This window comes from Phodopus roborovskii, unplaced genomic scaffold, assembly GCF_943737965.1.
Source record: "Phodopus roborovskii unplaced genomic scaffold, PHOROB, whole genome shotgun sequence".
In the NCBI taxonomy this organism is placed as follows: Eukaryota; Metazoa; Chordata; class Mammalia; order Rodentia; family Cricetidae; genus Phodopus; species Phodopus roborovskii.
This window is the reverse complement of record NW_026125264.1, coordinates 3,336,349-3,356,688: the sequence shown is the minus strand read 5'-3', so window position 1 is coordinate 3,356,688 and position 20,340 is coordinate 3,336,349. Positions and strand designations below refer to the sequence as shown.

The following is a 20,340-nucleotide window of genomic DNA, read 5'->3' as shown; positions in this document are numbered from 1 at the left end:
CTGGGCCTGGGCCTGGGCCTGAGGTCTGTAGACTAGACTAGCCAACCTTGGCTGTCAGCACATAGCCTTTCCAGTTTTGTTTCACATACAGGTATAATCAGTTAAGGGCAAAAGTCCTAGTTCTAGCGGCCAGCAAAGGCTAGGAAAGCCACTTCCCTATATTGATACCCAACTTAGACAAGAGAAGCAGTTTAATCAGCAGAGACAAAGGTCCAGTGACCTCAAGTCATCTCTCTGGTATTGACATGAGTAAGAATTTGGAAAAGAAGTCAAATAGTGCAGCAGTTCTGTTGAGGGTATGACTTGGTACTAACTCAAGTCCAGGGCAGTCTGGGCCTTCCCACTATGAAAGGGTCAGTGCCACCTCCTCGGTCTTTTGTAAGGTACAGCCTCCTATTCGTGGACAGTGCTCTCATCTTGAAGAGATGTCTTCAAGGCTTTGTTTAGGACATGTTTATGACAAGGGCCCCTCAAGATGAGCTAGGTTAGGTGGACAGACATTCATGTAACATGGCCCAAGCAGAGGCAAGCAAGGGACTGACCCAAAATCAAGGCTGAGACTCCAGGGTTCCATTCTAACTTTAATTCCTCTGTGGGCAAAAGTATTTTGATTTTTTTTTTTAAAAGATGTTTTCAATTATGTGTACATGTGATTGCAGGTGTCCTCAGAGGTCAGTGTTAACAGCTGGAGTTACAGTGATTGTAAGCCACCTGATACAGGTGCTGGAAACTGAACTTGGGTACTCTTGGAAGAGCATGTTAAGTATCATTCATGCAGAAAGTGTGGCCTTCATACTGTAGTTGCTGTGGGCACCATCACAACTAGGTGAGAGGTGCAGGATATGCTCTGACCCTTTTTTGCTTTGCAGGCCTTCAACTCAGAAGGGCAGTGCTTGGACACAAAACCTAACAGCCTGTTGTAGAAGAGACTCCAGTTTCTATCTGAGGAACATTTGAGAGTTGCCTCACTCAGCTTCTTGCCTAGCTGTTCAGAATCTGAATTGTGACCCCTTCAGCAAACCTTATCTCCAAAATATTTACATTATGATTCATAACTAGTAAAATTACAGTTCCGAAGAAGCAATGAAAATAACTTTGTTTGAGGGTCACCACAACACAGGAACTGTACTAAAGGGTCGAAACATTAGGCAGGTTGAGAACCACTGGTCTATCCTCTAAACAATCCCACTCTGAGCATTAAAGTACACAGTAGCTGGGTCCCTCCTTTTCTACCTTTGCCTGCAGAGGAGCAGCCAAGAGTGTGGAGTCAGTGCTGGGTGTAGGCAACCTTTGTTGATTCTGTCTCTATCACATTAGGCCACCAGCCTGGGATGTCCTCTGATAAGGCCAACTGCAAGCCTCAAAGGGTTAACAGGGATAGGGTCCAACCTCTGGTATCTTACAGCAGAGGACTAAAGAGCAGTCTGAGGAGCAGATGACCTAAGTCAGCCTCAGACTTAAGAACTGAACACAAAGGATAATTGGGACTTAGGTAACTGGTTAATGAAGGGAGGGCACATGTAAAACAACTGGTACATGTCTGTAATCCAACACTTTGGAGGCTAAGACAGAAAAAAAGAGCCATGAATTCAAGGATAACCTAAGCTACATAGACCTTATCTCTAAAATCAAATTCTCATTTTCTGGGTTCCTGTTTTGATCCCACTCAAGGCTTTGCATTCCAGGGGCTGGAAAACATTCATCCCGGAAAAGCTACATGCCTTAGCATCTAGGGTGAGATTTTGACGAGTGCTATGCTTGCCATTAAGGATCATATTGTGGGATGACAACAACATTCAAGCTCTGAAGGGACTGGATGGGTCACAGAGTGGAGGGAAAGTGCCAGAACAGCAAGACCTTACCTCTTGCCTGGCTGTTAAAACAGAATGGACCACCTTCCTAATCAGTTGCAGCAGTTCCTGAAACTGCTCTGCTCCTTACCTTATCTGCCTAGAGATAAGGGAATAACCAAGCCTTTCCACCAGTCCCTAGCTGCTGCTGTGGCCGCCCTTCCCACCATCCCTCCAGTCTTCAAGCTCTTCTCTGTAAATTTCACCAGTCTGGACTAATATTGGCCCTAGCAATGCTTGTCCTAGGAGTTAGGCATGGTGGTGCCAGAGCTGAGCTAGCCTGATTTATCCCCTCTTGGCGCTAGTCCAAGCTCCCCAGAGCTCATCATCCTGCCTGCATGGCATTCAATCTAGGACATTTGCTCCCTCAAGCACAACACACCTCCGTTCTGGAAAACAACTTTAATTCACTTATTCAAAAGGGGATGCACAGCTGACTGACCCCATGAGCTATGTTTCCTGACCTACCAGTCTACCTGCTTGGGGTCAACACAGCCATGAGAGGTTTCAACAGGCCTTCAACAGCAATAGCAGCAAAAGTGCCCAGAAAGCCAGCAAGGCAAAGGATGAGGATGTGGGTCCTCAGGGAGCATGCTGAGGGAAAACAGTCATTTGGGAGGCTCAGAGCACTAGTAGGCCTCAGCTGTGTTTAATTAAGGCTGGTGGCTAGTAAGGGTAGGATATCTATAGCTCAGGGCCATAAGGTCTGGGTAGCAACCCAGTGGAGGGACATAGGCAGTGGGACCGACATGACACTAGCTCAGCTGGGGTTCTTGTAACACAGCAAGCAGGCAGGCTGGCAGTGCAGCTCAGGGCCTTCTCCCTGGCCAAACCAGAGTTAAAACCCCTGGCCTAGTCCTGCTGTTTAGCTGCTACCACATGTGGGTCTGGGTCAACATTGAGGGCCACCATCTTCAACTTAGTGGCAGTTCTGACAGCTAGGATGGCAAGGAATCCCATTGACCCGGCAGCGGCAGCCCCCACTGGTGTCCCCTGGGCCCTAAAGGATAGAGAAAAGAGGGTATCAGGGTGGTAAAAACAGGCTATCCACAAGTCACTCCATCAGTCCAAGGCAGAGCCTATCTGAAGGTAGAGAGTGGCTGCCAAAAGCCCTCCTGCAAAGAACAGCCTCAGTAACCTGAAGGAGGCAGCCATAGAAGCCTTTCAACCCCATCTCAATCCCTCCAGCACCTTCAACTCTACCTATGGTCTTCTCTCCAGGCCAGAGACGGAAGGGACTGCAGCTGCAGGTGGATCAGCACCCAGGCAGAGGGAAATAGTACAGTTCCCTCTGTACCAGCTGTCTCTAAGTCCACCAGTAGTGATGACAGCTGACTCCAGCAACTCACCTCTAATAACAACTGCCACCACATCCAGGTCACTCAGCCTGGGACAAGCACCCACTGAGTTCTCTTGTACTCAAGACAGGCCCTGACTGTCTCCATTTTGTGGAGGAAGAGTCTAAAGCTGAGAGATGGCAAATATGTGCCAAAGGAAGGGACTTGCAATCCCCCTCCCAACCCCAGACTAACCCTGACTTGCTCTCCCTGAAAGCAGAACAACAGCAGGTCTGGGCCTTGGTGAGCCCTCCACATGAGCAAGGCTGCAGGTAAGAGGCAAAAGCCTGTGATGGGAAGGCTCCAAGACTATTTACTGTGACCTTTTGATAACTTCAAAGATACTTTTAAGATGTAAAAATTCTTAACCCTCCAGCCCAGCAAGGTGACATATGCTTTAATCTCTAGCACTCAGGAGGCTGAGGGCAGGAGGATTGCCACAAATTCTAAACCAGCCCAGGCTAGGGGCACACGCCTCTAATCCCAGCACTCAGGAGGCAGACAGGCAGATCTCTGAGGCCAGCCTGGTCTACAGAGTGAGTTCCGGGGCATCTAGGGCTACACAGAGAAACCCTGTCTTGAAAAACAAGAAAAAAAGAAAATCGTGCCCTGAGCTGGTGAGATGGCTCAGCAATGAAAGGTCTTGTCACACAAGACTGCAGACACATCAAGAGAGGGAGAGGACGAACTCCAAGCTGTCCTCTGACCTCCACATGGACTCTCTCCTTTCTCACCCCTCTCCCCCACATACAGGTGCAAAGACAATAAAACAAAATTAAGCCAGGCTTGTGGCACACACCTTTAATCCCAGAATTTGGGAGGCAAAAGCAGGAGGATCGCGTAAGCTAGAGGACAGCCTGGTCTACAGTGAATTTTCCAGGTCAGCCAGTGCTACATAATGAGACCCTGCCTCAAAATTACATAATAAAGTAAAATAACAATCCTTCCCCTTAAGGTGTACATGGTAGCTAGACTCAGTTGATAGCTGAAGTTTTGAGCCCCATTCCAGGAACTATACCACCCTCAGCTCTTCAGTACCCTGAAGACTCACCCCAGGGCCCCAGCGGGGACCCTTGGTGACCCAGCAGATCTCAGTGTGGCAGACAGTGCAGCGGATCCAGTCACAGCCGTCCTTCTTCTGGACCACAATCCGGCACTTTGGGCAGTGCATGGCCTCGCCTTGCTGCAACATCACCTGAGAAAGGCAGCGTCTGAGGCCCTGGCCTTGCCCTCTGCAGTGTACTCTCCCTCAGAGCCTGACATGGCTAGCTGCTTCTCTGTCCCTGAGGGCTCCCCAACCCAGACTCTTCCTGCAGTTCCACACCTGACACCCTACTGGAATACACACCTTGAAATGGGAGTGCAACCAGAGGGAGACTGGGTAAGCTTCCAAAAACATTTGAATTTAGTCGGTCCCAAGAAGCCATAAGCCCCCAGGCCCTTGCTAAGACCCTGCCTTACCCTCAGCATCTCCGTTGTCTGCCGGGCAGCCACATCATTCTGAGCCCTAAGGGCCAAGTCGTCCTGATACTCCCTGCAATTCATGCGCTCATGGATGGCCTGCAGGGCAAGGGGCTCTGAGTTAGACGTTTCCCTAGAGGCTTCAGCTGTGAGCGGCAGAAGAGGCCCATCACTGGCACTGAGTGTCTCTGGGGTCACCAGTGAAAGCCCTCACTTAGGAAACCTGACCCATTTTACAGAAGCCATTTTATAGAAGACACGGGGCCCAGGGAAGTGGACCCACAGCCATCAGTAGGAACCTAATATAAATCCTATTTGCTTTAGGTGCTGATATGGACTGTAACCCTAAAACAGCTCTCCACTATGCCTGGGCTGCAGCCTCTGCAGCTGTCACAGCCAGTCACAGCAAGCCCCAGCTAGATGAAGGCAGTGAGGCCACATGGGCCCTGTCGCACCTTGCAGAGCAGACAGTTGACCCGGGAGCACACAGGACAGGTGAACTCGTTGACATCATCCTCAAAGAAGCACCAGCCCCTGCAGTCAGGAGTCTTGCAGTGGTAGCTCAAGGTGCTACGGTTCTCTGCGATCGACACACCCAGGTCCAGGAAGCGCTGGTAGTCCTCAGGGGACAGGAGCTGCACACACATGGCTTTGTTGTTGGGAGTTCAGAGCACCCAGCAGATGCTCTCCTCCTATCAAATGCTCCCAGTAAACCCAGTACCTCAACCCAGTCCCGAGCTTTGTTTGTTTTGGGGGATAGGGTTTCATGTAACGGTGGCTAGCTTTTAATTCCTGGTGTGTCTCTCCCAATGGCATTACAGATGGGCTATTACATATGGCTCAAGCTCTGTACTCCATTTAGACAACAGTCATGGCACAAAGCCTGTCACCCCAGCACCTGGGAGACTGTGGCAGGAAGTTGGCAAAGCTCTGACAGTGGAGGGTCATGATGGCTACAGCACTAAGGGACAGTGATGAATGCTTCAGAAGTGTAAACTAAGGACTTTAATTGAGGACAAACAGCCAGCAGAGCCACTTTTATGAGAAAAGACGTGGACACAAGTGACAGGGAACAACCTGCCAACCTGAGTTTGATATCTGAGAGCCACAACCTTGAAAGGACAGGATTGACTCTGACCAGCTGTCCTCCGAACTCCATACACATGCTGTATGTTGCACACTCATTTCGTTATACAAGTAAATGTAACTAAAAAAAAAAAAAAATGTGCATAGGGCTGGAGAGATGACTCAGGTTGAGAGCACTGGCTGCTCTTCCAGAGGTCCTGGGTTCAATTCCAGCTCCCACACAGCAGCTCATAACTGTAACTCCAAGATCTGACACACTCACACACACACATATACATGCAGGCAAAACATCAATTCACACAAAATAAAAAAGTAAATTACAAAAAAATGAATGTATGCATGTATACACACAAACACACACACACACACACACACACACACACACACACACACACACCTGGAAACAGTAGTGCGTGCCTTTAACCTCTGTACTCAGGAGGTTGTGTCAGGTGGATCTCTGTAAGTCAAACCAGCCAAAACTACACAGTGAGACCCTGTCTCAAAAAAAAAAATGTTATCTGCTGAGAAAGAGGGAAACAGGACAAAATGCTACTGGAGGATGTCTAGGGTCTGCAGAGTTAGGGGCGCTTTTTCTGTTTTATTTCTCCCTATTCTCTGCCACTTTTTTTGTTGTTGTTGGTTGTGTTTTTGAGATGGGGTTACTCTATGTAGTCCTGGTTGTCCAGTACTCACTCTGTAGACCAGGCTGGCTTCAAACTCAGAGATTCACTTTGCTCTGCCTCCTGAGTGCTGGAATTAAAGATGTGTGCCACCACCTCCTCGCTATTCACTGCCACCCTGCTAACACCTGCCTCCTCGCACTGCCTCCTGAAGCTTGAGTGAGGTCCTGTGGACTTGTAGGGTGTTGTGTAAGCAGCCCATTGGCAGGATGACCTTCTCAGGAAACCTCTGAGCCAGTGACCAGGAGGGCCACTGTCCTAGTATCTCCAGAGCACAATAAGGATACTTCAGCAAGGCCCAGGAGCTGACCCGCTCAGAAGCCCCATGGACAAGGTAAAAGTTGCTTTGAAAATATAACTGAAATTCTCCAAATTCTACTCTGATGCCCTTCCCACCTCAGCAGAGCCCCTTGGGCTTGAGAAACATTTGGTAAAGTTTTGGGAGACTTTGGGAGAAGAAACATGGTCAGAGGAGGCAGGAGTGAGGGGAAGAAGGGGGATGAGGCTGTGCACGCCTGGGGTCGCCATCTGGATGGCGGCCACTGTGAGCCTGCTTTCCAGACTATGGTCAAACCCAGGGACTGTGCTTGCGAGCCCTTGACTTTGTAAGACAGCCTTGCTATAGCTTAGGCCAGCCTCAAGCCTTTCGTCCTGCAGCTGAATTTCAGCAGTGCCGGGCTGACGGGGGACTGCCATGCCACTTCTGCTCCCAGTTACCACAGGATGTCACACCATGGGTCATGCTGGCCCCACAGGGAATACGGGCCTGAGCATGTCATTTGCACTGATTAACAGGGTTCCAGCCAAGCAGTCTCGACATAATTAGAGTTGTGCTTGGAACACTGAAAGCTCACTAACCACTGCCAGGAGACAGGCCTGAACAGCCTACTTATGGAGAGGGCTGCAGTAGTTATCCCAGGCAAGGCCATCACAAACCATCTCATACCACAGCAGACAAGCCAGGAGCCAATCCCGAAGCACAGAAACCCCAGCTCCACCCACGTGGAAGCACTGCCTTGCAGTTCACAAACCAGAGTGTTCTAAGGCACCAGATCTGGAGTGACCAGTTACAAAGCAAAAGCAGCTGACACAGCAGCTGCTCAAGCATGAACGCACTAGCAGATGCCACCTTCAGTGCTGGCCAAGGGAAGAGCAGAGGCTGAGTATCTGAGGTTTCATCTGCTCCCTCCATTGTTGCCCTACTTGGGCTCCAGGCACTCTGAATGAACACTCTTGCGAAATGTCTGCTGAGGGACGCAGATGCTGCTAACTCAGCCAGCCCCCAGGACTCAAAATTCCTTCCCTCACAAGGTCTTACCGCCCGGATCTCCCTCTCCAGCAGCTTGCCAGGGCACGAGTAGGTGCTATCAATGAAAGGGCAGGACACCTCTGCCTCCTGGCTGTTTCGGATGGTGCCCTGCAGGCACTCCCTGGAGAGGGGAAGGTGATAGTTAGGCTCATTTCAACCTCCACAGGGACTCCAGCCCTCAGATGGCAGGGTCTGATCCCAAGGCCTTTTCTTCCCATCCCTCTCCCACCCATCACCAAGGCCTCTCTTCTATCCACCCCGCCATCCCTGCCCCACGTGACTGCAGTCACCTCCTTGTTCCCTGTCTCTCACTGGTGCAAATGCCCACTCCCAGCACTGCAGTGGAACCACCCAGAGAGGACCAGAGCTGCTCAAGCTTTTGTCACCTGCACAGACACACTACCCTGTCCCACCATACCCACCATCCCTCTGCTCCCTGATCTTTTCAGACAGTTTTCCATCCTCTGTTCCAGCATGACTTCCTTTAGGTGCTGCCAGCCCTGGGCCCCTGCAACCTGAGCAAGGCTCACAACCTAGTCACTAAGCATGTAGCATTGTACACATTAACGTAGACTCCCCATTAGAACATAAGCTAGAAGGGAGCACTCCACCAGGGTCCACCATGTGAATGATCATACTTTTCCAGAGCTGCCTGTACAGGAGACCCAAGAGAAAATGCACACACGACAGGACAGATTGCTATGGGCTGTCAGAGCTTGGCCCTAATGTCTTTACCTAGGCCCAGGCAGTAACAGGTAGTGAGGAAGGACAGTGGCTCTGGAATCAGAACACTTGTCTCATTTCTGAGCTTCTCGCAAGTTGTGTAGCCTTCACAACATGGGTGCTTGGATTCTCTGTCTCCCATCCTTTTTCTTTGGATTTTTGAGACAAAGTCTCATGTAGCCCTGGCTGGCCTTGAACTCACTATACAGCCGAAGCTAATCCTGAATTTCTGATCCTCTTGCCTCTACCTTCTGAGTACTGATATTCCAGGCATGAGCTACAACACCTTTGCATAAATGGTATCTTGTGGGCATCCAATGAGATAAAGAACAAGGCTGCACACACTTCACTGTGGCTCTGGTAAGCACTGTTGCTAGTGGGGGTTGGGCCGCACCTGCAGAAGGTGTGCAGACACTCACGCAGCACCACGGCCTCGCCGGGCGCCAGCACTGAGTAGCACACAGGGCACTCAGCGGGCTCGGTGTTCAGCACCAGGCTTCTCTGCTCCAGCTGCACGTGCTGCAGATAGTTCCCCTCCTGCTGCTGCTGTTTCCGCTGGGCACACGGGCAGGGCAGGGCCACCAGGTGGGTCAGGGTCTCAGTTGTTCAGATAGGAAGTGGGGCAAGGCTGGGGTGTACGGGGGCAGCAGGGCAGTACTGGGCTGGGAATATGGGCAGGCCATGGCTGGGGCTACAGCACATTAAGAAGCTAGGTGAAGGGACAAGGCTGGTAGAGAAAGGAAAGGTTCAGGGTACAAGAGGGAGGGAGTGGAGTGTCCACAGGGGTCAAACTGTGGGTAAGCAGGGTGGGGCTGGAGCAGGGCTAAGAGGGTCAAAGCTGAAGGCAGGGCCAGACTCAGGTAAGGCTTGGCTAGGCCTGGGGTCATGGTCAAGGCTGGTTAGGCTGTGCTGAGTCTAAGGGGAGTGCAGGCTGGGTAGGAGCAGGCTCTTGGAGTGGGGACCAGCACAGTTGGGTGTCTGTAGAATCAGAGTTTGTGGTGGGAACTGACTACTCTAGGGAAATGAGAGGACAGACTCACTCCCAAGGAGCACAGGAAGGCAGTCCATGAGAGAGGGAGAAGAGAGGGAGTATAGTAGGAGCCAAGATGGGGTTACAGGCCAGGGGCTGAGGTTTGGGCTGAGGGACAGATAGTATAGTATAGTACAGCATAATTAGGGTCACAGATGAAGTATTGTTGGCTCAGCCAGGGATGCTTGTATACATGGGAGGTGGGGTGTCAAAGTGAGGATGTGGAACAAGGAGCTGTACGTCACACTCAGAGAGTGAGTCTGAGCCACAGACCTGGCCTTAGAGAGAGGCAGCTCTTAGTCAGGAGCAAGGTTACGGCTTAGCAGTATGCTCATGAGGGCAGTGGCAGTACAGCAGCCAGGGGCACAGCAGTAGGCAGGTGGTTCCCTTTCTGGCTCAGGCCTTACTAACCAGCCTGCAGATGCCTGTCCCCGGACCTCTGTGCCCACCTGCTGGTACTGGCGCAGCGCCTCCTCCTCACCAGCCAGGCGTGCTCGCTCTTCCTCATCGGGCTGGTATGAGGCAGGTATCTGGTAGGTCTCAGGCCTTGCACGACAGCACATCTCACAGCCAGGCCGTGTGGGTTTGTTGATGAAAGTGCAGCCAGGGCACTGCCAGCCCACCTGGATGCAGAGGGGGTGTGAGCTCGGCTGGGTTGAGCAGAGAAGACGGTGCACATGAAGTAAGGTGCTCACCGGTGGTGACTCTGGTGCTGCATCTGGCTGCCCCGGCTCCTGGTGGGCCCTGGGCTTGGGAAGGACAGGCTCCAGGAGGCCACGTGGCTGCAGGGTAAGGTCCTTGAAGCCCAAATCTGCAGAAGGAGTATGTGTGGATCCAGGCTGCCCAGGTATCCACATGCTCAACCAGCCCAGCACACTACTTTGAGGTATTTCCTGACTCTGCAGTATTTCTAGCCTCTTCCTGAAGGTGGACATCCAGGATACACAAGGCCATGGCTTTACCTCACCCATAACTGCACCTTCATGATCCCCATCCCTTTTAAGAGGAGGAGCTGCCTAATACTGGCTCCATCATGCTGAAATGTTCACCAAGAAGAAGACCTAAACATCTTTAGTCAGGAGCTACACGCATAAGTAAATGTAACTCTGAAATTGCTTTGTGGGGATTTGTTTGTTTTTTTAAGACAGGGTTTCTCATATAGTTTTGGCTGTCCTGGAACTCACTCTATAGACCAGGCTAGCCTCTCTGCCTCTCAAGTGCTGGGATTAAAGGAATGTGCCACTATGCCTAGCCCAATAAATATAATCTAAAAATCAAAAAAGCTGGGCAGTAGTGGTGCATGCCTTTAGTCCCAGCACTTGGGAGGGTTAGAGAGAGTTTCAGAATACCCAGGCCAAACAAAGAAACACTGTCTCAAAAACAAAACCCCACAAAAACAAACAAACAAACAAACAAAAAAAAAAAATGACTGCACTACATAGATGTTCATTTGCTGCCCTGGAGAGTTGTTCAGAAAAATGCCCCTTAAAAAAAAAAAACCACAAGTATTCAAGGGAGGAAGATCTCATTCCCTAAGATTCTGCACTCAGGGTAAAGCTGAAGGAGGAGGATGCTACCAATACACACAAAGAGAACCGTGGGACACTGAGGGACAGGCAAAATGAGCGAGCTCAAGGTCACATGGCTAGCAAACGCCAGGATTACAGAGCCTCTCTCCTCATGTCAGACCTGCTCAAGAGTTCTACAAAGCTCCGTCCCCCATCTGTCATTCTCTTCTGTGTACAGGGCCCTCCAGTAAATCCCTGACAGAGAGAGCTTCACCTTCCAACATCCGAAGCTGCCGCTGCCGTTGCAGCTCCTGAGGGTTGAGTGAGGTGTTGCGGGCAGACAGCAGGTAGAGGTAGGCGCTGTCTCCATTCTGTCGAATACCATGAGAATGCAGGGTCTCCTGGTCTCGTGCCAGCCTCTGCCCAACCACCCACTGCTGCAGGCTGGGTGGAAAGCCATAATCTAGAAATACCTGGGGAAGGGGGGCAGTTACAGTTTGAGAGTAAAATACCTACTGCCACACTCACATTTGAACACTTGAACCAAGTTGGGGGTGACGTTCCCAGAAACTGTGGAAGTCCTGGCTGGCATAGGTGGGCCATTGAAGGCTGGCTTTGAGGGTTAGAACCTACCCTGCTTTTACCTCAGTTCTTTGCTACTGGCCATATGAAAAGCCACAACTGAGGCCAGGCATGGTGGCAGGCGCACACCTTTGATCCCAGAACTCAGGAGGCAGAGGCACATGGATCTCTGTAAACTTGGTCAGCCTGGTCTATAAAATGAGTTCCAGATCACCCAGGGTTACAGAGTCAAACCCTCTATTTACAATGAGGCAGGAGGGCTGGAGGGCTGACTAGTGGCTGAGAGACCTTGTTACTCGTACAGAGGACCTGGCTCACTTAAGGGCACCACATGGTGGCTCACATCCACCCATAATCTCAGTTCCAGAGGACTCAGCAGGCACACACATGAAACACACACCAGGCAAACATTCATACACAAAGTAAAATAAATAGCTCCAAAAGAAGTTTAAAGGAGGGCAGAAGAAAGAAAAGCCACAGCTGTAAGCCCGGTCCTCTCAATGGAGGCTTGCAAGCACAACCCCTTCCCATGATGCACTGTGTCCCCTCAACTGTGAGCCAAAACAAACCTCTCAAGTTGTTTCTAGCAGGCATTTGATCCCAGCAACAGAAAATGGGGTGGGGAGAGCAGAGAGGAAACACAAGCCAGAGAGGAGCCCACCTGCCTCCAGCCCCTCACTCACCATGTCCTTGAGGGAGGCCACTGTCATATCAGGGCGCACTGTGAGCCAAATGGTGACGGTGTGCATGTAAGCATCCTCCACACTCACACACAGCCTGTGGGAGAGAAGGGTAGGCGGGGATTTGGGCTACCAGCCCGGGACTGTTCATGCCTCTACATGTGTAGGTGCTATATGCTCATTAGTTTTTTTTGTCAACTTATACAAGTTAGAAGAGGAAATACTGATTGAAAATAGCCTCCATCAAATTGATCTATAAGCAAGCCTTTTTAAAAATTAATTTTTTAAAGATCCATTTCACGTGTATATATGACATATGTATGTATGAGGGTTTGCTATATGTGCATATGCATACCACTTGTGTGCCTGGTACCTGTACAAGTCAGAAGGGGATGTCAGATTCCCTGGAACCAGAGTTACAAAGAGCAGTGAGCCACCATGTAGGTGCTGAGAACTAAACCTAGTTCTTCCACCAGAGCAGCAAACACGCTTAACTGCTGAGACAACTCTCCTGCCCAACTGTGGGCAGTGCCATCTCTGGGAGGTGCTATCTGGGCAGGTGGTCCTGGGTTGTATTAAGAAGCAATCTGAGCAATGGGGAGCAAGCCAGCAAGCAGCACCCCTCCATAGTCTCTGCTTCAGGACCTGCCTCCAGGATCTTGAGTTCCCGATCTTACTTCCCTCAGCGATGGACTATAACCTGGGATATATAAGCCAAAATCCCCCTTTCCTCCCCATAGCAAGCTAACCAGAGCAACCTGCAGGGACAGCCTACCAGAAGAGGGGCTCTCTGGGTCCCCATCCTCCATAAGTGTCCCAGTCCTTGATTTTATTTTGAGACAGGGTCTGTAAATTGCCAAGGCAAGCCTTGAACTTATCATCTCTCTGTTTCAATTCCCAAGAAGCTGTCACCAAGCCTGGCAATTTTTTTGTGTGTGTGTGAGGGAATAGAAGATTCTTCTGGTATTTTTTTTTTTTTTTTTTTTTTTTAAGCAGGGTCCCACATAGATCAGGCTGGCCTGGAAATCCCGATGAAGCTGAAGATGTCCTTGAACTCCTGACCCTCCTCTTCCCTCACTCAGTGCTGGGATTACAGGGAGTCTGCCCTGGCTCCATCTGTTCCTCTCTTCTACCAAATGAGCAGTATCTGGTGTTGAAGACGCACCTGAATACTGGTGGCACTAAATCGTTTAACCCACTTAATCCTTTCTGTCAACCTGAGGCAGGCCCTGCCACATTCTTTTCCAGACAGAAACATACTGTGGCAGGCGGGCTGCAGTAGCAATCAATAACCGTCATGGTGACTTAAATCCACACTGTGTCATTCCAAACAATGTCTGACTTTGTTTTCCGTGCCAGAGATTGAACTGAGAGCCTCACACACCCCAGGGCTCCCTCCACCATGGAGGCCACATGTTCTTTGTGTAGCCCTGGCTGTCCTGGAACTTGTTCTGTAGACTAGGTTAGCCTCCTGAGTGCCGGGATTAAAGGCATGCACCACCACCACCCAGCTCAGAACAGACCTTAGTCTTCAAATTATTTAGGAATTTGGAAACATAAAAGTGTACATGCTGCCAGGTGTGGCTGCTGGGTGACAGTGGCACACGCCTCTAATCCCAGCACTAGGGAGACAGAGGCAGGCGGATCTCTGTGAGTTCGAGGCCAGCCTGGTCTACAGAGTGAGTTCCAGGACAGCCAGGGCTACACAGAGAAACCCTGTCTCGAAAAACCAAAAAAAAAAAAAAGTACACATGCTTTAAACGGCAATACTCATTGCACAGTGAACCATTCCATAACCACAATACTATGAATCCCATACAGCAGCAGTTCTCAATCTCAATCAACCCCTTTGGGGGGTTGTGCCACCTAAGACCATCAGAAAACACAGATATTTACATTATGATTCGGAACAGTAGCAAAATTAGTTATGAAGTAGCAACAAAAATAATTTTACAGTTGGGGGTTACTACAACATGAGGTACTGTATTAGAGTCACAGCATTAGGAAGGTTGAGAGCCACTGCCATAGGGGCTAGACATGTTTGGAACCAAAGAGGTGTAAATTATGGAAGCCTTATAGTAACAAAATCTAAAAGTTACAATCTTCCCATGTCTAGCAGTATACACCTGTAACTCTAATACTCTGAAGACAAAACTGTCTTGAGTTGAAGGCTAGCCTGGGCTACACCATGATTTATAGGCTAACTTGGAGTATAGAGTAAGACTTGGTTTCTAAAACAAAAATAAATTTAAAAATAAAGGTTGGAAGGTTAACTCAACAGGTAAATGCCCTTGCTGTGCAAGCCTGCTGACCCGATCCCAGACCCAATCGTGGGAAGGAGAGAACTGTCTCCTGAAAGTTTCCTGGCTTCTATACATCTAAGAGAATGAACCCTGTGCTTGCTTTGGCAGCACAGACACTAACACTTGATTGGTACAGGGAAGATCTGCATGATCCCGAGGCAAGGGTGACACCCATTGTGCAGGGTTCCCTTTAAAAAAAGAAAAAAAAAAAAAAAAAATGAATCCCCGCACAGGAAGCAGTCTATCCTGTAGCTCAACCTTATACATAAGAACCTGCCAGTGAGGCCCTGCATTTGAGACCAGCACTGCAGGAGAAATAATCTGTCCACAGACGTTCAGGATGCCTTCATCCCCTTTAACGTGAGTCCCACTTACCTGATGTCCTGTGTTGAGGAGGCCTCAGGTTTTACTTGCACCCTGAGGGGCACCCTCTGCTCTGCCAGCCAGGTGGCATACTTAATAGCAGCCTGTTCATCTCCGCCAGCCACTGCCCGGGCGAGGCTCAGGGCCATCTCCTCTGCTGAAGATCAGCACAGAGCAAGCAGGTTAGCACCGGTTTACTTGGGGAGGTGATCCTTGGCGCATGCTCTGTCTTGTTTGTCTAGCAAGTTATCTTCTGCACCTGGCACCTGGCTATTTTAAGACCTTTTTTGGGTGAGGAGGTGGTCCTCTTTCGGTCTTCACTCCCCTGCACCCTGAACTCATGGGGTGCCCTTTTTCCCCTCATGTCCACAGAGTCCCCCATACTTCCATTCATTTATCTGACAAGCATTTCTTGAACTCTATTATGTGTCAGCCATTAGCCCAGAAAGTGGAATCTAACAGTGGTTAAGACAAATAGGGTTCTTATGAACCTCCATTTTAAAGTTTTAGAAGATAATCAGGCTGTGGTTCATTCTAGCAACAACTGAGTAGGGAGGTCACGGGAAACCTCTAGAAGGCAAGAGAAACTGAGGCTGAATGAGGGGTTGCTGGGCATTCCAATATCCAATAAGGAAGACTGTTTCAAGACCTTGGGCAAGAAGTGGTTGATTCAAAACAAAAAAGCCAAGGACTGGAGGCATATCTCAGTCGTAGAGCACTTGCCCAGCATGCATGAAGCCCCAGATTCAATTCCCAATAGGGGACAGAACAGAGGAGGCAGGTGGGAGTGAATGCAAGGAAATGGGAGAGGTCACACAAGAGGGCAGGGTTTCCAGCAAACAGAACAGTTAACACTATTGGTGTTTCTCCAAATATGGGTGGAAGGGCAAGGGATAGAGGCTTATAGTGTTCCTTACCCGCCTTACTCTGGTGATCTGAAATCTGTTTCCCTAACAACCCCACTGAGTCTTCCCAGCACAGACCAGCCCAGGGCCCATTTCCACCAATCGGTGCCTACCTTTCTTGGTTTTTTCGTCCATCTGGCCTGGCTGCGCCCATCCCCTCGGAAAGGGCTGCTGTTCCCGGGAAGTGCTACGTTGGGGTCACCTGGGAGAGGGCGGGAGGACAGCAGCGATTCAGCCCTAGCCGGCCTCGCGCGTGGCCCAAGCGGTGTCTCGGGCTGCACTCGGGCAGCATCACACTGCCCAGAGCCCAAGGGCCGGCATTGGGAACCAGTGGGGCCCCGAGAGGGACTCAGAAAGCGAAGAAGGCCCCGAGCCAAGTCCGCAGTGGGCGATGGGTCACCACGTCCCAAAAGCGATGGACAGAGGGAGCCCACCCGGCGAGGGCGACCCAGCGTCGGGAACCCCAGCCCCGCAGCTCGCGCTACCCGGAAGACAGAGAGGGCTGCATCCCCCGGAAGAGAAAGTGAAAGTGGCAGCCCCGGAAGTGTAGCAGACGGAACAGAAAACTGTCCCTTAACCGAGACTGTGCAGGCTCAGCGGCTGGGGCAGGTATCTGGACTGTTCCTGGCACTTAGGCTCCGCCACATGGTCCCGCAGACCAGGGACACTAGGTCCAAGTGGCCACGATCGCCCCTTGGCCGATCACGGACTTCTGCCAATGCCTAGCGCTGGAGGGCGGAGGGCGGGGTTTGGAGGTTCAGCAGGTGAGCTCCTCAGGGCCAGCGGTTCTCCACTCTTTCCTTAGGACCTGTCCTTGCTAGCGCCGCGTCCACTTGTACATAGTCAGCAGGCTCATGGAATTTCCAACACACCAATGCGTAGCCAGGGTTTTGGCCCCGTTTTCAGTTGAGGGAACACAGGGTTAAAATGTTTATGATTTGCCCAAAACCACACTGCTGGGGTTTGAATCCAAACATGGCAATCTTGAGAAACTCACCTTGATAGCCTGGAAACTTGTCTCTTGTATTCAACTAGCAAAGGCTGGGAAATCTTTTCAGCCTCCACTCTTTTTATATTTTCTCCCACTTTTCATCCCACAGATTAGCAGATACAGTGGGCCCCACCTGCAGAATGGATAACAAACGCATCATCTCCTGTACCTAGATCTCATCCTGCCGGCCCCTTGTCTATTTCCCTTCAGGTGCCCTAGGGGATCATGGTAAAATATAGGTAATATCGGAGGGAGGGAGGGAGGAAGGGAGAGGGAACTGGGGTCGGTATGTAAAATAAGATAAAATAATAAATATATATAAAAATATAGGTAATAAGAGTAGAGGAGACAGCCCAGTGGATTAGATGCTTGTTTGCTGTGCAAGCTTTAGGACCTGAGTTCAATACTCAGTGCCTCCTAAAAAGCTGGACATAGTAGTGGGAGTTTGTAATCTCACCCTGAAAAGGCATACAGGAAGATCCCTGAGGATCTCACTGTGTAGACCTGGACAGTTTGGAATAGGCCTTGTAGACCAGGCTGGCCTCAAGGGCCAGCACTCCAGGGGTAGAGGCAGGTGGATCTCTGTGAGTTCAAGGTCAACCTGATCCACAGAGCTAGTTCCAGGACAGTTAGGGCTGTTACACAAGAAACACTGTCTCAAAAAAAAAAAAAAAAAAAAAAAAAAGAAAAAGAAAAAAAAACTGTGTAAGCCTACCAAGTGCTGAGATACAGGAGCCCACCACAGTCTTTTGTTTTTTGTTTTAATAATCTCTGCTTCTTTTCCTCTGAGAGCTTTTAAGAATATTTTAAACCTTTTTTTTTTTTTAATATTTTGACTCGGCTGTATCTGTGAAATATTCTTGAATTTGTGATATTTGATTTCTCCCTAACTCCCCCTCAGTCACGTTTAATCTGTTGTTTAACTCATCATTTGGACTTCAATTTTTGTTCCATTGCTTTGTTTTTTAATTTTGGGATACAACTTCAGTTGGACTGAAAGTAACCTATCGATTAGTCCGGCCTCAAACTAGCAGTAACCCCCTGCCATTATAACTGTCTGCCATTTGAAATTGTGTGTTTTTATTCTAAAATATCTGGTAGATTTTCTTCATATCATTGCCACTTAGTGAAATTTCCTCTTACTCTTGCAATAGTTCCTAGCTTACTGTTCATCCATTTACACACAGTAACACATTTGTTTCTGTGCCAGATGACAGTTGAGTGCTGAGTGTCTGTGTCTGAGGTTTGCCTTGTTTTTCTACTGTGGACCATGTAGATTTTTGTATAATGGTGTCCCCATCAGCCCTGACATCATCTGCAAAAATTAGTTGGTGGGGGGGATGCAATCCTCATTTTTTTCTGGCCTTAGACTTCTTCCTTTAAGGGGCAAGCTGGCATTCACTTTGGATGCCTATGAAATCAGTGTGTAGACTGAAACCCAAATTCCCAATCAGGGCAACATTTCCATGTCGGTGTGACCCCAAACAGGAGATTCCCTACCTCTGGGTCTCAGTTTCTTCCTACTATTGTAAGAATCTATATAAATTACCAGTTATTGATATGTATCACATTATATTACCCCAAAGTTAGCTAAAATACAGTAGACAGGGCCTGGCATGGTGGCACACACCTTTAACCCCAGCACTTGGGAAGTAGAGGCAGATGGACCTCTGTAATTTCTAGGCCAGCCGGGTCTACAACTCAAGTTCCAGGACCACAGCTGCTATACAGAGACTCCCTGTCTTGAAAAACTAAAAACAGTAGACAGAACATGGTGGCACACAATTGTGATCCCAGGACTCTGGAGGTGGAGGCAAGAAGATCACAGACTTAGAGCCAATTTGAGCTACTTATTTTGACACTGTCTCAAACAAACACCCAACAATAAACATTTCTTTCGGAGGGTCAGGAACAGAGAACCACTTCTTGGGTGGTTCTGGCTAGATCTTGGACTGAGATTTGATTGGGGCTACAGACTGCTTTGCAGGCAAACCCCATTCCTCGTGAGCATGAGCCTGTGTACACACAGAAGTCTCCACAGGGCTAATTACTTGCCTTCATCAAATGGCAGCTGGCTGTCCCCAGTGCAGTGTCCCAGGAGAGAGAGGCAGAAGCAAACCCAGAGCCTCATGAATGCCTTGTAGGAAAGCACTTATAGCCAAGCTATATTTTCTCCTTCCATCCCTCCCTTCTTTCCTCCTATTAGTCCCCATGTTATGTTTTGGGGCTTTTTTGTTTGTTTGTTTTTGTTTTTTGAGACAGGGTTTCTCTGTGTAGCTTTAGAGCTGTCCTGGAACTAGCTCTGTAGACCAAGTTGGACTCAAACTCACCATGTTATGTTTTTTTTTTTTTTTTTTTTTTTTTTTTTTAAGACAGAGTCTGAGCTAGGATGATGACTCGGTAGTTAAGAGAGCTTATAGAAAAAGAATTCTGTTCTAGGCATCCACCTTAGGCAACTCACAACTGTTAGTGATTCCAGTTCCAAGGGATCCTACTCCCTCTCTGGCCTCCATGGGTTCCTGCATGCCTGTATACACATGCACACACACACACACACACACACACATAAAATAAAGCACATACACACAGAAATAAAAGTAAATGTGGTGATGTATTATTTATGATTTATTAAAGCTTGCCTGAAGATTCAGAAAGCAAATTCAGCCTTGAGCTATAGAGATTAAAGGTACACACTCAGGATTAAGAGGTAGACTGAGTGCAAGGTCACCGAGCTATCCAAGATTGATCCAGTCCTAAAGAGAAACAGCTCACACAAAGATGATCTCAGCACCTGGGATCACACACCTTTAATCCTAGCACTAGGGAGGTATATAAGACAGGAGCAAGATCTTGGAGCTGGCATTCATTCTCCAGCCACATTCAAGATAGGAAGACATTGAAGTCTCAGGATTCTCCAGTCATGATGAGGAGCCAGACTGGGATTTCCGTCAGGTTTGGTGGAGCCAGGGTCACCTTTTAGCCTCAGCTAGAGGTAAGAGTTTGTGGCTGGCTGCTTTACTTTTCTGATCTTCAGCTTGAAGCTTGAACCCCAACATCAGTCTCTGTGTCTTTTATTAATCATGTTACAGTAAATCTTAAAGACAGGGTTTTACTATGCAGCCTTACCCAGCCTGGAACACACTATGTATTTCAGTTAACCTCAAAGTCATAGGAATTCTTCTGCCTCTCTCTGTTGGGATTATGATCATATAATATCACATGTGGCTCCAATATGCATATACATACATACATACATATGTGTGTGTGTTTATAGAAATATATTTTTATTATTAGCCACACAGTTTCTGCTCCTCCCATCAATAACAAATCTGTTTTTGTGCCTTCCACACTAAGCCGTGTGACATGAACATCGTGGGCACCAGACTTCCTTATGTTTTGAAACCGGGAGACCATCACATGGCATGATGGCTGAGCCTGTGAAGGATTCTCAGAGCCTGTATAAGATGTTGGCTGTAGAATCATTTGGTGCCCACATACTTCCTTCAGACTAATGCCAGGGAGAAGCCATAGG

General features: G+C 49.1%; 1 protein-coding gene across 3 annotated transcripts; it reads right to left on the bottom strand.

The window, feature by feature from the left end:
• Nucleotides 1-2,237: 2,237 nt before the first annotated feature.
• On the bottom strand, nt 2,238-16,233 carry Rbck1 (RANBP2-type and C3HC4-type zinc finger containing 1). Of its 3 annotated transcripts, none has more exons than XM_051193209.1 (12): nt 15,931-16,233; nt 14,925-15,066; nt 12,250-12,343; nt 11,259-11,457; nt 10,172-10,287; nt 9,926-10,099; nt 8,841-9,001; nt 7,733-7,844; nt 5,104-5,283; nt 4,649-4,747; nt 4,239-4,382; nt 2,238-2,850 (listed from the first exon to the last, which is right to left on the bottom strand). In XM_051193209.1, exons 1-12 carry the CDS (start codon nt 15,950-15,952, stop codon nt 2,770-2,772), a joined length of 1,524 nt encoding a protein of 507 aa, XP_051049166.1. In that variant the 5' UTR covers nt 15,953-16,233; the 3' UTR covers nt 2,238-2,769. The 3 variants fall into 3 exon arrangements, with proteins under 3 accessions (XP_051049166.1, XP_051049157.1, XP_051049173.1); XM_051193200.1 differs by having other exon boundaries at nt 14,925-15,069; nt 15,931-16,231; XM_051193216.1 differs by lacking the exon at nt 4,239-4,382 and having other exon boundaries at nt 14,925-15,069; nt 15,931-16,231.
• Nucleotides 16,234-20,340: the final 4,107 nt, after the last annotated feature.

What these genes read in the sequence shown, in the direction of transcription:
- Rbck1 (XM_051193200.1), bottom strand. Translation starts at nt 15,952, where the DNA reads ATGGACGAAAAAACCAAGAAAG. An exon ending in TCCTCAACACAGGACATCAG is followed by an intron (nt 12,344 to 14,924) that starts GTAAGTGGGACT and finishes TCTCTCCCACAG; the next exon opens with GCTGTGTGTGAGTGTGGAGG. An exon ending in GCAGCTTCGGATGTTGGAAG is followed by an intron (nt 10,288 to 11,258) that starts GTGAAGCTCTCT and finishes CTCCTTCTGCAG; the next exon opens with ATTTGGGCTTCAAGGACCTT.